The sequence below is a fragment of the Embiotoca jacksoni genome, unplaced genomic scaffold (genome assembly GCF_022577435.1).
Source record: "Embiotoca jacksoni isolate LCO1_2020_lvr unplaced genomic scaffold, fEmbJac1.0.p SCAF_58, whole genome shotgun sequence".
Taxonomy (NCBI): domain Eukaryota; kingdom Metazoa; phylum Chordata; class Actinopteri; family Embiotocidae; genus Embiotoca; species Embiotoca jacksoni.
In genome coordinates this window covers 971,488-985,070 of record NW_027185412.1, presented here as the reverse complement: position 1 = coordinate 985,070, position 13,583 = coordinate 971,488, and the positions used below count along the sequence as shown (strand labels likewise).

The 13,583-nt window shown below is 47.4% G+C and overlaps 2 protein-coding genes across 7 annotated transcripts in view; one reads left to right on the top strand and one right to left on the bottom strand.

Annotated features, from left to right (window-relative positions):
• Positions 1-7,132, top strand: part of masp1 (MBL associated serine protease 1) — a 10,532-nt gene extending 3,400 nt beyond the window's left edge. For 2 of the 6 annotated variants that reach the window (XM_069173150.1, XM_069173152.1), the window contains exons 5-13: positions 1,388-1,584; positions 1,658-1,805; positions 1,942-2,060; positions 2,275-2,353; positions 4,511-4,639; positions 4,955-5,035; positions 5,175-5,422; positions 5,502-5,690; positions 6,126-7,132. In XM_069173150.1, the coding sequence (XP_069029251.1) occupies positions 1,388-1,584; positions 1,658-1,805; positions 1,942-2,060; positions 2,275-2,353; positions 4,511-4,639; positions 4,955-5,035; positions 5,175-5,422; positions 5,502-5,690; positions 6,126-6,581 (1,646 nt within the window). In that variant the 3' untranslated portion in view covers positions 6,582-7,132. The other 4 variants (XM_069173153.1, XM_069173151.1, XR_011179480.1 and 1 more) reach the window with 4 other exon arrangements.
• LOC138212674 (coagulation factor VII) lies at positions 6,893-12,847 on the bottom strand. The gene is given in 11 exon segments (XM_069173155.1): positions 6,893-7,741; positions 7,811-7,936; positions 8,004-8,200; positions 8,773-8,887; positions 9,081-9,153; positions 9,155-9,347; positions 10,662-10,796; positions 10,878-10,991; positions 11,447-11,471; positions 12,288-12,460; positions 12,680-12,847. Coding segments are annotated over 11 exon segments (1,464 nt in total). The 5' UTR covers positions 12,750-12,847; the 3' UTR covers positions 6,893-7,498.
• Positions 12,848-13,583: the final 736 nt, after the last annotated feature.

Below are 13,583 nucleotides of genomic sequence, written 5' to 3'. Positions count from 1 at the left end.
CCTGGAGGATGCAGCGTCCATGATTTCCAAACAGAATCTCAGATTGTGATCCATCAGACCTCAGGACAGTTGTCCACTTCACCTCAGTCCATCTTCAATGATCTCTGTCCAGAGAAGGCGGCGGTGTTTCTGGATCATGTTTCTATCTGGTTTCTTCTTTGGAGAGTTTTAACATCATTTGTGGACGCAGCGATGAACTGTGTTCACAGACGATGGTTTTCACAAGTGTTCCTGAGCCCATGCAGTGATTTCCACTCCAGAATAGTGTGTTTTTAATGCAGTGCTGCCTGAGGGCCCGAAGATCACCACCATCCAATATTGGTTTCCAGCCTTGTCGGTGTATTTTTGTGTGTTGTGTTAGTTGTGAGACGGCCCCTCCCCCTCTCTGACTTTAACTCTGCTGTGTTTGAATCTTTCAAACATAAAGACCTTAAACATGTTGACGTGAACTGGTGTCAGAGCAGATTTGAATTCCAGCCGTCTGATCCTGATTTCAGTCGACTGCCAACAAGTCACATTCTGAAACACTGAGTGTGTTTGTATTGTGTCCACCGATCACTGATCAATACACCGATCACGTCATCAAGGTTTTAATGTTACAGCTCGTTCTGCTGTTTTTCTGAGTCCACAACAGTTTTTATTTACTATCTGTCGAGCTAAACGAAGAACTGAAGCCTGATGATGTTCAACACTTTGACCAAAACTTTAACCAGTAAATCGACCGGTGACTTAAACTAGTTACTTTAACTAGTTCACTGCTGACTTTAACTCGGGTAAAAAGTTTGAGCTTCCTGCTGATTTCCAACAAACCTCATTTTTACAGGAATCAGTTTAAACTTTTATTCTGAAAGGAAACAGACAGGAAGTGTGCGGGGCCTCTCGGTACTGGACCCGTTGGTGCCCCGTGGTTCTGAGGCTGCTGTCAGTGACGGTCTGCAGACAGAATGTGTTGACGTGACCTCTGTGTGACCTCTGTGTGACCTCTGTGTGACTGATAGCGGCGGCTGATGTTTACGTGTTCTGCGTGTTTGTGTGTGGAGGAGGATCGAACACGGAGCAGCTCACGGCTTCTAATCACGCCTGAACTCTGTCCGCCGCCTCGTCACGTGTTGGTGAGAACGACCGCCGCGGTCCGTTCACAGGCTTTTAGTTCAGTTCCACGTGTTTTAATTTTACTTTCTCATGTTTTTATTTTACTTTTAAATTATCATTTTACTTTCAAGTGTTTTTATTTCAGGTCACATTTCATGCCTGCTGTATGTTTGATACGAGGTATCTGAGAGCCTGAAAGATTCAACTCAAGGTGCTGATTCAACATTGATCAACAACATGTAAACTGTGTGTGTGTGTGTGTGTGTGTGTGTGTGTGTGTGTGTGTGTGTGTCAGTGGAGTGCAGTGGTGGTGTGTTCAGGGAACGCTCCGGTGTTCTGAGCAGCTTAGATTTTCCCGCTCCGTACCCGAAGAGCTCCGAGTGTTCGTACCGAATCGAGGTGGAGGAGGGCTTCAGGCTCCGCCTCCAGTTCGACCCGCGCTTCGACGTGGAGGACCACCCGGACGTCAGCTGCCCCTACGACTACGTCAAGGTGGAGAAAACACGCACACCTGTACACACACCTGTAGTGTGCGTCAGTAACCGATCAGCTGTTTGTGTGTCAGATCGAAGCAGGAAGCAGCGAGTTCGGCCCGTTCTGTGGTGACCAATCACCAGGCTCCATTCAGACCAACACCAACACCGTCACCGTCCACTTCCACAGCGACAACTCCGGAGACAACCAGGGCTGGAGGCTCAGCTACACAACCACAGGTACACACACACACACACACACACACACACACACACACACACACACACAAACACACACACAAACACACACAAACACACCTGTCCAGGTGAGTGGTTCAACCAACAGATCTTAAATGCTTTTATTTTGCCCTGACAGGAAGTCAGTGTCTGGTGCCTGAGACTCCGCCCAACGCCCTGATGAACCCTGTCCAATCAGAGTACTCCTTTAAGGACCACGTCCTCTTCACCTGCGAGCCGGGATACCACCTGCTGCAGGTGAGTTTCATGTCTGTCAGGTCGGTTTAGATTTACCTGTCCAGGTGTTCACACATCTGTCTGACTGGAAACGGTTTGTTCTGGAACTTCCTGGAAAAATCTCTGGTCTCTTTGTGTCTTTGTCTCTGAGTGTCTCCGAGTGTCTCTGGTGTCTCTGGTGTCTATTTGTCTCTGCTGTGGGTTCTGAGTCTCTGTTCTGGTCTCTGTGGTTCAGGACGGTCGAATCCTGGATGGGGTCCAGATGGACTGTCAGGCTGATGGATCATGGAGCAGCCGTCCTCCTCGGTGTCAAAGTAAGAATTCACTTTGATGACCTTTGACCTCACAGCTGCTGGTCAGGTCGGTTGATCCTAAAGACAGAAACCGTGAAATAAAAAGGTTTTGTTTTCTATTATTTAACAAGAAATATAAATTATTTACATCGAGACTTCTTCAGAGAAAAAAATCAAATCTAACGTTAATACAAAATTTCAGAGGGACACTGCTACAGCGGTTGTTGTTGTTGTTTGTTTTTGTTGCTGTAGTTGTTATTATTGTTGCTGTAATTGTTGCCCTGTGGTTGTAGTTGTTGCTGTAGTTGTTGTAGTTGTTGCTGTTGTTGTTGTAGTTGTTGCTGTAGTTGTTGTAATTATTGCTGTCTGTGGTTGTAGTTGTTGCTGTGTAGTTGTAGTTGTTGCTTTAGTGGTTGTAGTTGTTGCTGTAGTTGTTGCTGTAGTTGTAGTTGTTGCTGTAGTGGTTGTAGTTGTTGCTGTAGTTGTTGTAGTTGTAGTTGTTGCTGCAGTGGTTGTAGTTGTTGCTGTGTGGTTGTAGTTGTTGCTGTCTGTGGTTGTAGTTGTTGTAGTTGTTGCTGTCTGTGGTTGTAGTTGTTGCTGTAGTTGTTGTAGTTGTTGCTGTAGTGGTTATAGTTGTTGCTGTAGTGGTTGTAGTTGTTGCCGTCTGTGGTTGTAGTTGTTGCTGTAGAGGTTGTAGTTGTTGCTGTAGTGGTTGTAGTTGTTGCTGTAGAGGTTGTAGTTGTTGCTGTCTGTGGTTGTAGTTGTTGCTGTGTGGTTGTAGTTGTTGCTGTGTGGTTGTAGTTGTTGCTGTAGTGGTTGTAGTTGTAGTTGTTGCTGTAGTGGTTGTACTTGTTGCTGTCTGTGGTTGTAGTTGTTGCTGTAGTGGTTGTAGTTGTTGTAGTTGTTGTAGTTGTTGCTGTGTGGTTGTACTTGTTGCTGTGTGGTTGTAGTTGTTGTTGCTGTAGTGGTTGTAGTTGTTGTAGTTGTTGCTGTAGTGGTTGTAGTTGTTGCTGTAGTGGTTGTAGTTGTTGTCGTTGTAGCTGTAGTGGTTGTAGTTGTTGCTGTGTGGTTGTACTTGTTGCTGTCTGTGGTTGTAGTTGTTGCTTTAGTTGTTGTTTTTGTTGTTGCTGCAGTTGTTTTTATTTGACTGTAGTTGTTGTTTGTTTGCTGTTTTTGGTGTTGTAGTTGTTGTTTTTGCTGTAGGTGTTGTTGTCTGTATTCGTGCATGTGAAATGATGTGACTGACGGACATTTTTCAAGTGATCAAATTGAAATATAAATTTAGTGAAAAAGAGACTGAAGAAGAAAAACCATCACCGATGTTTTCTTCGAAATCAACCGATTTTTGAATGGAGTTTGGTGCACAGGCGTTTCACCGACACTTTGCTTCCTGCTCTCTTTTCTCTGTAGAAACAGACTCGAGGAGGAAGAGAACTCTTTCCAGCATCTTAGCCAATCACAGCCTAGATTAGACAGAGAACCACTCTGATTGGCTGATAAAGATATTGTTGAAGCAAACCGTGTTAATGTGTTGAAGTTAAATTATTTTCCAATAAAACAAATCGAACCAGAATTTGCTGTCATGTGTTTCCGTGAAGCATCCAAACATATTACAAAAGTACGGACCTGAAACTGGAGCAGAAACATCAGAACTCTGGAAACGGTCATCAGAGACCCTGAAACGCTTCAGAAAGTCTACGGCGATGAAGCGACGAGCCGGGCAAGGTGCTCTGATGACATCACGTTTCAAGAGGGGCGGAGCTTCACTGTCCGAGACCGAAGAAGAAGGAGAAACCAGGTGGGTTTTCTTTGACAACGAGTTCTACGAGACCTTCTGAGGTTCTGAGGGGTGTTAGCTGTTTGGCTGTTGGGTCTGGTTTTGTGTCTTGTAATGGTTCTGGTTTAGGATCAAGTTTTGGTTCTTGTATTGGATCTGGTTCAGGTTCTTTTATTGGATTTGTATTAAGGTCTGGTTCTGGTTCTTGTATTGGGTCTGTATTGAGGTCTGGTTCTGGTTCTTGTATCGGGTCTGTATTGAGGTCGGGTTCTGGTTCTTGTATTGGGTCTGTATTGAGGTCGGGTTCTGGTTCTGGTTGTGTCCTCTTCATGCTCCTGTCTGCTCAGACTGAAAGCTGATTGGCCGCTGACCTCTGGGTGTTTCTCTCTCGTCTGTCACAGCGGTGGATTGTGGGAGTCCAGAGATGGTTGACATGGCCGACGTGGTGTTTGGTAACCATGACAACAACACACTCTTTGGAGCGACCGTTCAGTACGTGTGCCAGGAGGACCCGGTCCGGCTGATCAACAGTAAGAGGACAGAACCGGGTCATTGGAACACTGATTATTGAATATTGATCTGTAGCAGAAAGTCACAGTTGAACACGTTATTATCGTTCAGTCAGAAACAAACATTTTATTTATTGATCGTTCTGATCAGAAGAACCAAGAACCAAACAGACCAACAGGTTCTTTCACAAAATAAAGTCATAACTAAACTATAACGTCGTAACTTGATGCGCTAACTGTGCAGTTACAGACGTTCACCACCAGGTGGACCCTCATTCATATAATTATAATAATAATAATAACAACAATAATAATAACAATAATAATCAATTCCAGGTTCATACAGCTGCGGTCCGAACGGAGACTGGATCGACTCAGAGGGACGAACAGAACTACCCAGCTGTCTGCCAGGCACCTGTCTGTCTGTTCACCTGTCTGTCTGTCTGTCTGTCTGTCATTCTGTTCACCTGTCTGTCTGTCTGTCTGTCTGTCATTCTGTTCACCTGTCTGTCTTTTCACCTGTGTCTGTCTGTAACTGTCCCTCTGTCTCCTCCAGCCTGTGGACGTCCTTCCCGCTCCGTCCCCCGTCAGGTGAAGAGGATCGTGGGCGGTCGGAGTGCCGATCCGGGTCTCTTCCCCTGGCAGGTCCTGCTCAGTGTGGAGGATCTGTCCCGGGTCCCCGAGGACCGCTGGTTCGGTTCTGGGGCTCTGCTGTCCGAGTCCTGGGTTCTCACAGCCGCCCACGTCCTGAGGTCCCAGAGGAGGGACGCCAGCGTCGTCCCTGTGTCCCCCGAGCACGTCCAGGTCAGAGCGCCACGCTCATTACCCCGAAATGTTTCCAACGAGTTTACTGATCAGATTCAGTTTCTGTCTCTTCTTTCAGGTCTTCCTCGGTCTCCATAATGCCAGAGACAAACGTCTCGCCACCAACCGCTCCGTGGACCAAATCTTCCTCCACCCAGACTTCCAACCCGACAACTACAACAACGACATCGCCCTGCTGAGGCTGACGCAGCCGGTGGAGTTTGACCAGGTCGTCCGTCCAGTCTGTCTCCCACCACCTCACAGACAGGTACACCTCCTCCTCCGGTGTCGTAGACCTCCTCCAGTATCGTAGACCTCCTCCTCTGGTTTCGTAGACCTCCTCCATCGTAGACCTCCTCTGGTTTCGTAGACCTCCTCTGGTTTCGTAGACCTCCTCCGGTATCGTAGACCTCCTCTGGTTTCGTAGACCTCCTCTGGTTTCGTAGACCTCCTCCATCGTAGACCTCCTCCGGTATCGTAGACCTCCTCTGGTTTTGTAGACCTCCTCTGGTCTGGTCAGTTTGTTTTTAAGTGTTCATCTTTTTGAAGTAAAGACATTAAAAAAACGATGAAGACATTTAACAGTAAGTGAGAAAGTGTTTGTGAAGTCGGAATAATCCAAAGTTGTGACCTTTGTGACATAAAAGGTCAGTGAGGACAATCATGGCCTGCCGGTTGACCTCTGACCTCTCTCTTTACCCAGGACGACCCCCCCGCGCCCCCTCCCAACTCTCTGGGTGTAGTCGCCGGTTGGGGAATCTCCCACCTCAACGCCTCATCTTCCTCCGCGCTGACCTCTGACCCCACAGCGGCCGCTGACCTCGGGATGACCTCTGACTTCCTGCAGTACGTGAAGCTGCCGGTGGTGTCTCAGGACGAGTGTCAGGCGAGCTACGCCTCGCGCTCCGTCAGCTACAACATCACCGACAACATGTTCTGCGCCGGCTTCTTTGAGGGGGGGCGGGACACCTGCCTGGGGGACAGCGGGGGGGCGTTTGTGACGGAGGACGAGGTCAGCCGGAGGTGGGTGGTGTTCGGGTTGGTGTCCTGGGGCGGGCCGGAGGACTGCGGCAGTCAGAGGGTGTATGGAGTCTACACCCGAGTGGCTAAATACGTGGAGTGGATACAGAGCCACCTCCATGCTGCCCCCTGGTGGTGAGATGGCTCCACAAACACAGCTCCACCTGCTGGTGTGTCGAGGTGGTGCTCCGGTTGGTGTTAAAGACTCCAGTGTGAACCGCTTCTAAACTCCGTTTCTGACCTTCAACATAAAAGTGGAAGATTTTTTTTTTTTCTTTAAAACAAAAGCAGTGTTGACGACACCGGGATAGAGACACTGGGACAGAGACACCGGGACAGAGACACCAGGACAGAGACGTTAAAGACTCCACCCTCCTTCTAAAAACAATAAATCTCAACACTTCTGGACTGAAATATCACAGAATACTGAAATCACATACGTGATGCAGGTTCAAAAGAAACACCTGAATTTACAGTCATGCTTTTATTCTGAAGGTCTCACAGGTGACGTGTTACAGCGTGACGCTGATCTTTTAACGTGCTACATTCACTCCAACCTGCTCGTCTATTATCTGACATGTATCCTCACTGTGGTATTTATCGTATACAGGAAGTCACATGGTTCACACTGACCGTATATGTTTGAATTGCACAGCTGAAATAAACACGTTGGTTGGTTTTCTGCGAACACGCGTGTCCTCGTGTTTCAGGCTCTTTGAGCTGCTGGACGTAAAAAAATATAAAAACCTGCAGCGAAACTTCAAGAAACACAAACTTTTATGTTGGATTTACAAGAAGGTCAGGAACTTTGAAGTACAAGTACATATATAAAGTAAAAGTACTCAGTTGTTGCTACATGATAATATTCTGTGTTGAATTATTACGACGGTCAGATTGTTGCAGAACCGCGTTCAGAACCTCAGAACCCGTTTGCAGCAGAGGTCGGACTTCAGGGTCAAAGGGTCTATTTTAAAAAGGTGCCTCAGAATCCCATGATGCATTGCATGCACGGTCACCGTGTGATGCAATGATCCAGGTTCCCGACGGGGGTCTTCCTCAGCTCCCGGTGCCGTTCAGGTCCGGTCTGTCCATGGTGTCTCTGATCCAGTTCAGGAAGTTCCCCAGTCGGGTGTAAACTCCGTACTTCCCCCTGGCGGCACATTTCTCCCCCCAGCTGACGACGCCGGTCAGAAACCAGGTTCCCCGGTAGTTGACCACGAAGGGTCCGCCGCTGTCGCCGCTGCAGGCGTCCATGCTGGTCTGCAGGTAACCGGCACAGAACATGTTGTCCGTGATCACCTGCAGGAGACACGGCACACGTTAACAACACGCCGGAGCGTCTCCGTGTCCGCCGGCCGGTCGGGTCACCTGTTCCGTGGTGGCGGTGCAGTCTTTGTAACCGACCACCGGCAGCGTCACCTTCCTCAGGAAGCGGGAGGAGTGGCCCAGGTGCTGCGTGGCCCCCCAACCGGTCACCGTCCCCCGGGTCTCCTCCTGAACACACACACAGTCAACCGCCTGCATCAAACCGACTTCGGCCGCAGGCTTCAATCGCAGTTACCCTCAGCAGGTGCTTGGACAGGTGTGGGTCGGGCAGGCAGGCCGGCGCCGCCGTGGGGCCCCGGAGGACCGGCGCCGCCAGGCGGAGCAGCGCGATGTCGCTGTCGAAGGTGAAGGAGTGGAAGTGAGGGTGAACGAACACCTCCTGGATCTTTATGAGCTGCTCGCCCGGATCGGGACGCTTCTTATCGTAGTCGCCTTGGAAACACAAGACAAGCAACAACACGGCTTTTAAAAATAAAATAAAATAAAACAGCAGAACTCAACGATTCAAAATGTTGCCACGGAAACACGAACCAAAACATTTCATACACTAAACAACTATTTTCAATCAAAACAGTAAAACAAAGTTAATTAACAGGCTGAATCAGAGGAACACAACCTGTTCATAATGAACTCTTTGAAATATGGTCAAACAGAAAAACATGAAGTAGGAAACACATTCCCGCCAACAGGACGTCTACTTCTCGGCATTTTGAAACAAACAAAAAACTATTTATATTCTAAGTTCCTTCATGATCAGAAATATAATTTTAATCTTCATTTTAGTACATTTGTTCCTTCAGCATGTCACCTGTCCTGTTCTGACAGCCTGCAGCCTGCGGGGGGCAGCACTGAGTATGAAAAGTAACACTACATACGTAAGTGGACATCGTACTGAGGTCCCCTGTTGGACGGGTGGACATCGTACTGAGGTCCCTTGTTGGACGGGTGGACATCGTACTGAGGTCCCCTGTTGGACGGGTGGACCAGAACACACGCGTTCTCACCGATAGTAACGTGGTCTGCAGACTCTTCAAAGCAGTGAGCAGCAGAAACGACCCAGCGGTCAGAAACCAGAGTCCCTCCACAGAAACCAAAACCGTCGGTCCGGTGGATCAGAACCTGAACACACACACACACACACACACACACACACACACACACACACACACACACACACACACAGACAGACAGACACACACACACACACACACACACACACACACACACACACACACACACAGAAACAGAAATATATAATGACTCAAATTAAAGAACAGTGATAAAGATTGAATGTGATGAAACATTTGTGGACCTGCCAGGGACTTCCTCCTCGTGTCTCCAGGAATCCACCGACGATACGAGGGGACACGGCCCCCCCCCCCCAGCTCCGTCTCGTTCCCCCCTCTCTGTCCAGACGTTGCGTTCGGCGCCGCCTCCTCCGTCACGTTGACCCAGCTGTCTGTGATGTTGTCGTCCAACGCGTCCATCTCCATGGTGACGTTGACCAGCTCGAAGGGACTCGACAGAGAGCGACCGTGGTGCGACACCTGCATCTTCTGACGGCCACAGGGGAACGCCACTGGACAGGAAGTGGACAAATACTGAAGGTCTCTGCAGCCGAGATATAAACTCAACAAAACCTAACAGAGTTTAACACTTCCTGGATGTGACTCTCCATTCAAAGCCCATTGGTTCCCGCTGAAGACTCACTAGAAGCCCATTAGTTCCCGCTGAAGACTCACTAGAAGCCCATTGGTTCCCGCTGAAGACTCACTAGAAGCCCATTAGTTCCCGCTAAAGACTCACTAGAAGCCCATTGGTTCCCGCTGAAGACTCACTAGAAGCCCATTGGTTCCCGCTGAAGACTCACTAGAAGCCCATTAGTTCCCGCTAAAGACTCACTAGAAGCCCATTGGTTCCCGCTGAAGACTCACTAGAAGCCCATTGGTTCCCGCTGAAGACTCACTAGAAGCCCATTAGTTCCCGCTAAAGACTCACTAGAAGCCCATTGGTTCCCGCTGAAGACTCACTAGAAGCCCATTGGTTCCCGCTGAAGACTCACTAGAAGCCCATTAGTTCCCGCTAAAGACTCACTAGAAGCCCATTGGTTCCCGCTGAAGACTCAATAGAAGCCCATTAGTTCCCGCTGAAGACTCACTAGAAGCCCATTAGTTCCCGCTGAAGACTCACTAGAAGCCCATTGGTTCCCGCTAAAGACTCACTAGAAGCCCATTGGTTCCCGCTGAAGACTCTAAAACACCTCATATATAGTTTCACTTTAATACTGCAATACTCTGTGTAGCAGTATCAGTAGTACTATGTGCAGTAGTATCATTGGCACTATATGCAGTAGTATTAGTAGTAGTATCAGTAGTACTATGTGCAGTAGTATCAGTAGTACTATGTGCAGTAGTATTAGTAGTACTATGTGTAGTAGTATCAGTAGTACTATGTGCAGTAGTATCAGTAGTACTATGTGTAGTAGTATCAGTAGTACTATGTGCAGTAGTATCAGTAGTACTATGTGTAGTGGTATTAGTAGTACTATGTGTAGTAGTATCAGTAGTACTATGTGTAGTAGTATCAGTAGTACTATGTGTAGTAGTATCAGTAGTACTATGTGCAGTAGTATCAGTAGTACTATGTGTAGTAGTATCAGTAGTACTATGTGTAGTAGTATCAGTAGTACTATGTGTAGTAGTATCAGTAGTACTATGTGCAGTAGTATCAGTAGTACTATGTGTAGTAGTATCAGTAGTACTATGTGTAGTAGTATCAGTAGTACTATGTGCAGTAGTATCAGTAGTACTATGTGTAGTGGTATTAGTAGTACTATGTGTAGTAGTATCAGTAGTACTATGTGTAGTAGTATCAGTAGTACTATGTGTAGTACCGGTCTGGGAGCAGCTCTGTCCGTCCGTCTCCAGTCTGAATCCATCAGCGCAGCCACACTGAACTCCAGCTCCCCCTACCAGGTCTCTGCAGTACTGCTTACAGCCACCGTTTCTATAGCGACACTCCAACACAACTACACACAACACAGGTAGTTATCAAAATATGTTTACCTGAATTACAGGTGATGTTTACCTGAGTGACAGGTGATGTTTACCTGAGTCACAGATCGGGCCGTGGTACTGGGGAGGACAGAGACACATGAAGTCTCCTCGGTCCAGAGTGCAGATGCCTCCGTTCAGACATGGGTTGGTCCGACAAGGGTTCAGATCTACAACACAGGGGAGACACTTGAACTCAACTGAACTCATTCACCAGGTGGAGTGATGTCACCAGGTGGAGTGATGTCACCAGGTGGAGTGATGTCACCAGGTGGAGTGATGTCACCAGGTGGAGTGATGTCACCAGACAGATTGACTGCTGGTGATTAAACTTGATTTGATCAAAGTGAAGTTGAAATGATCAGAATCTTGTTGAAATCAGACAGTTTGACATGATTCAGCTACAAAGTAAACATAAATCTGAAAGAGAAGAAAAAGTGAAGATCGTGATTTGATCAAAAGCTCCAGAAAAGCCGCTGACAGCTTCTGGAGGTTGTTTTTAGGTTTAAATAAAATCAAATAACCAGTTTGATCAGGATCCAAATGAACGAGAATCTTTACGTTCAGACCTCAGCGGAAACACAAGGAATCGTTATCGGTTCATAACAATGATAAACGTACTCACTTGTGTATCTGTACCAAAACTCCAGCTGTGGGACGAGAAACTCAGAGTTAAGAAGTTTAGTTATTACAGTTATTAACACCAACAGGAAGAGGAAGTTAAACTATCAACCAAATAGCAACAACGACACTTCAAACACGCTGCAGGAGAGACATTCACTGGCTAACAAGCTAATAGGCTAACACTTGGAGCAGGAAGTGACCATATTTGGACGAGCTGGGGGAGGAGCCAGCGGTGGATCTGACCGATCTGATCGGAAACCTGACGATACTACGTCCCGCCCACCGATAGCTGTAACCTGACTGCACCACAGGCCTGTCAATCAAACAGACACGCCCCCAAAAACAGGTCTTCTTGAATCTTCTTTTCTGATGAATGAGGGATTATTTTCAGATGGACCTCCAGAAAACTAATAAGAAGGAGTGACTTTAGCTAACAACACCGAGATAACTGATGGACACATTTTATTCACTTTGGATTTGATGAGAGAAGTTGAATGGGAGTCTATGGAGCCGGAGGCTTTTTGGAGCCGACCTCTAGTGGCACTCGCTGGTATTGCAGCTGAAGACACTTCTGGATCAGAACCATTTTACAGACCTGAAGCTACGAACTCTTTTGGAAACAGACTGTGGCTTCAATAAAGCACATACAGGAAGTGGGGGCGGAGCAATGAGTCTGTATGTCAGGTTTGAACCAGTCTGTCGAGTCACACTTGTTTATTTTAGAAATATAAATAAAGTTATATCATGTCATGTTTGTAAAATTCCCTGCGACCCAGCCTGTGTTTCCAGTGACCTCTTGTGGGGTCAGGACCCGCATTTTGGACCACAGCGGGGTTTCCTACCATCTTCTCCCTGGTCTGGAAGATCTCAGCGGCCTCCTCCTGCGAGCAGCTCTCCTCGAAACACTCCCTCTCCAGGTTCCCCGGCAGCACCTCCTCCAGGAATTGGGAGTTGGCCCGGCGCCTCCTGGTGGAGGAGCGCAGCATCTGACCGGCCTTTGGCCGGTCCAGGAACACTGAGGGGTGGACAAATTAACAGAGACACTCGGGTCACCTGACGAGCCCGGCCGCTCAAACACCCACCAGGCGTGTTTTAAAGTACAGACGGCGACTTGACCCGTGTACAGCTGTTGCCACGGAGACAAAACATGTTATAAAATCAAGATTCTCCTCCTGAGAACATGTTGATCAATAAACCTAAAAAACAAACAGATCAACACACCTGTCTGTCTCACCTGAACACTGGATCAGAGCCGAGCAGATGAACAGAGTGCAGAGACTCAGAGTCACAGTGGACGGCTGCATGTCCGTCTCGTCCTCTCCTCTCTCGTCCTCTTGTCCTTTCGTCTCTTGTCCTCTTGTCTCTCCTCCTCTTGTCTCTCGTCCTCTCGTCGTGTCCTCTCAGGAGGTTCGGGGGGTAAAATGGAGGACAGAGGTCCAGCTGATTGATTGATGGTTAACCACAACTCAAATATTGACACGCAGACGTCACATCGACGGCACGTCTGACGGAGCGGTTTGTTTTTATTGCTCACATCTGGAGAGGTCAAAGGTCACAGCGGCATCTGGTGATCCTGCAAGACGAAGTTGTGGGAAAAGGAGCTTTCCTCTATTCTCCCTCTCAGGAGGAATCCAGCTGCTGCAGCATTCACGCTGCATTTTGTTTTTAGGAGATGCACATTCAAGTTATTATTATTATTTTTTTTAATCTTTTTCAGTTTCTAACTTCTTCTGCAGACAGAAATCATTAAACTATTAAAATGTGCAGCTCCATCAGGACGATGCTGCTTCATTTTAACGTTTTATAACTTTTATAATTCACGAATACCTCTGCAGTCTATTTCCATGGAAACAAGTTACAAACAACTGCTCATCTGTAAACAAACATGTTTCTCTGTAAACAAATAGGTTTTAGCTCTGTAAACAAACACATGTTCCTCTGTAAACAAACACATGTTCCTCTTTAAACAAACATGTTCCTCTGTAAACAAACATGTTCCTCTGTAAACAAACACATGTTCCTCTGTAAACAAACATGTTCCTCTGTAAACAAACACATGTTCCTCTGTAAACAAACATGTTCCTCTGAGACTGAAGCTGAACTTTGTGCTGAAGAACCTGAAACGCTGCTGAGAGGAA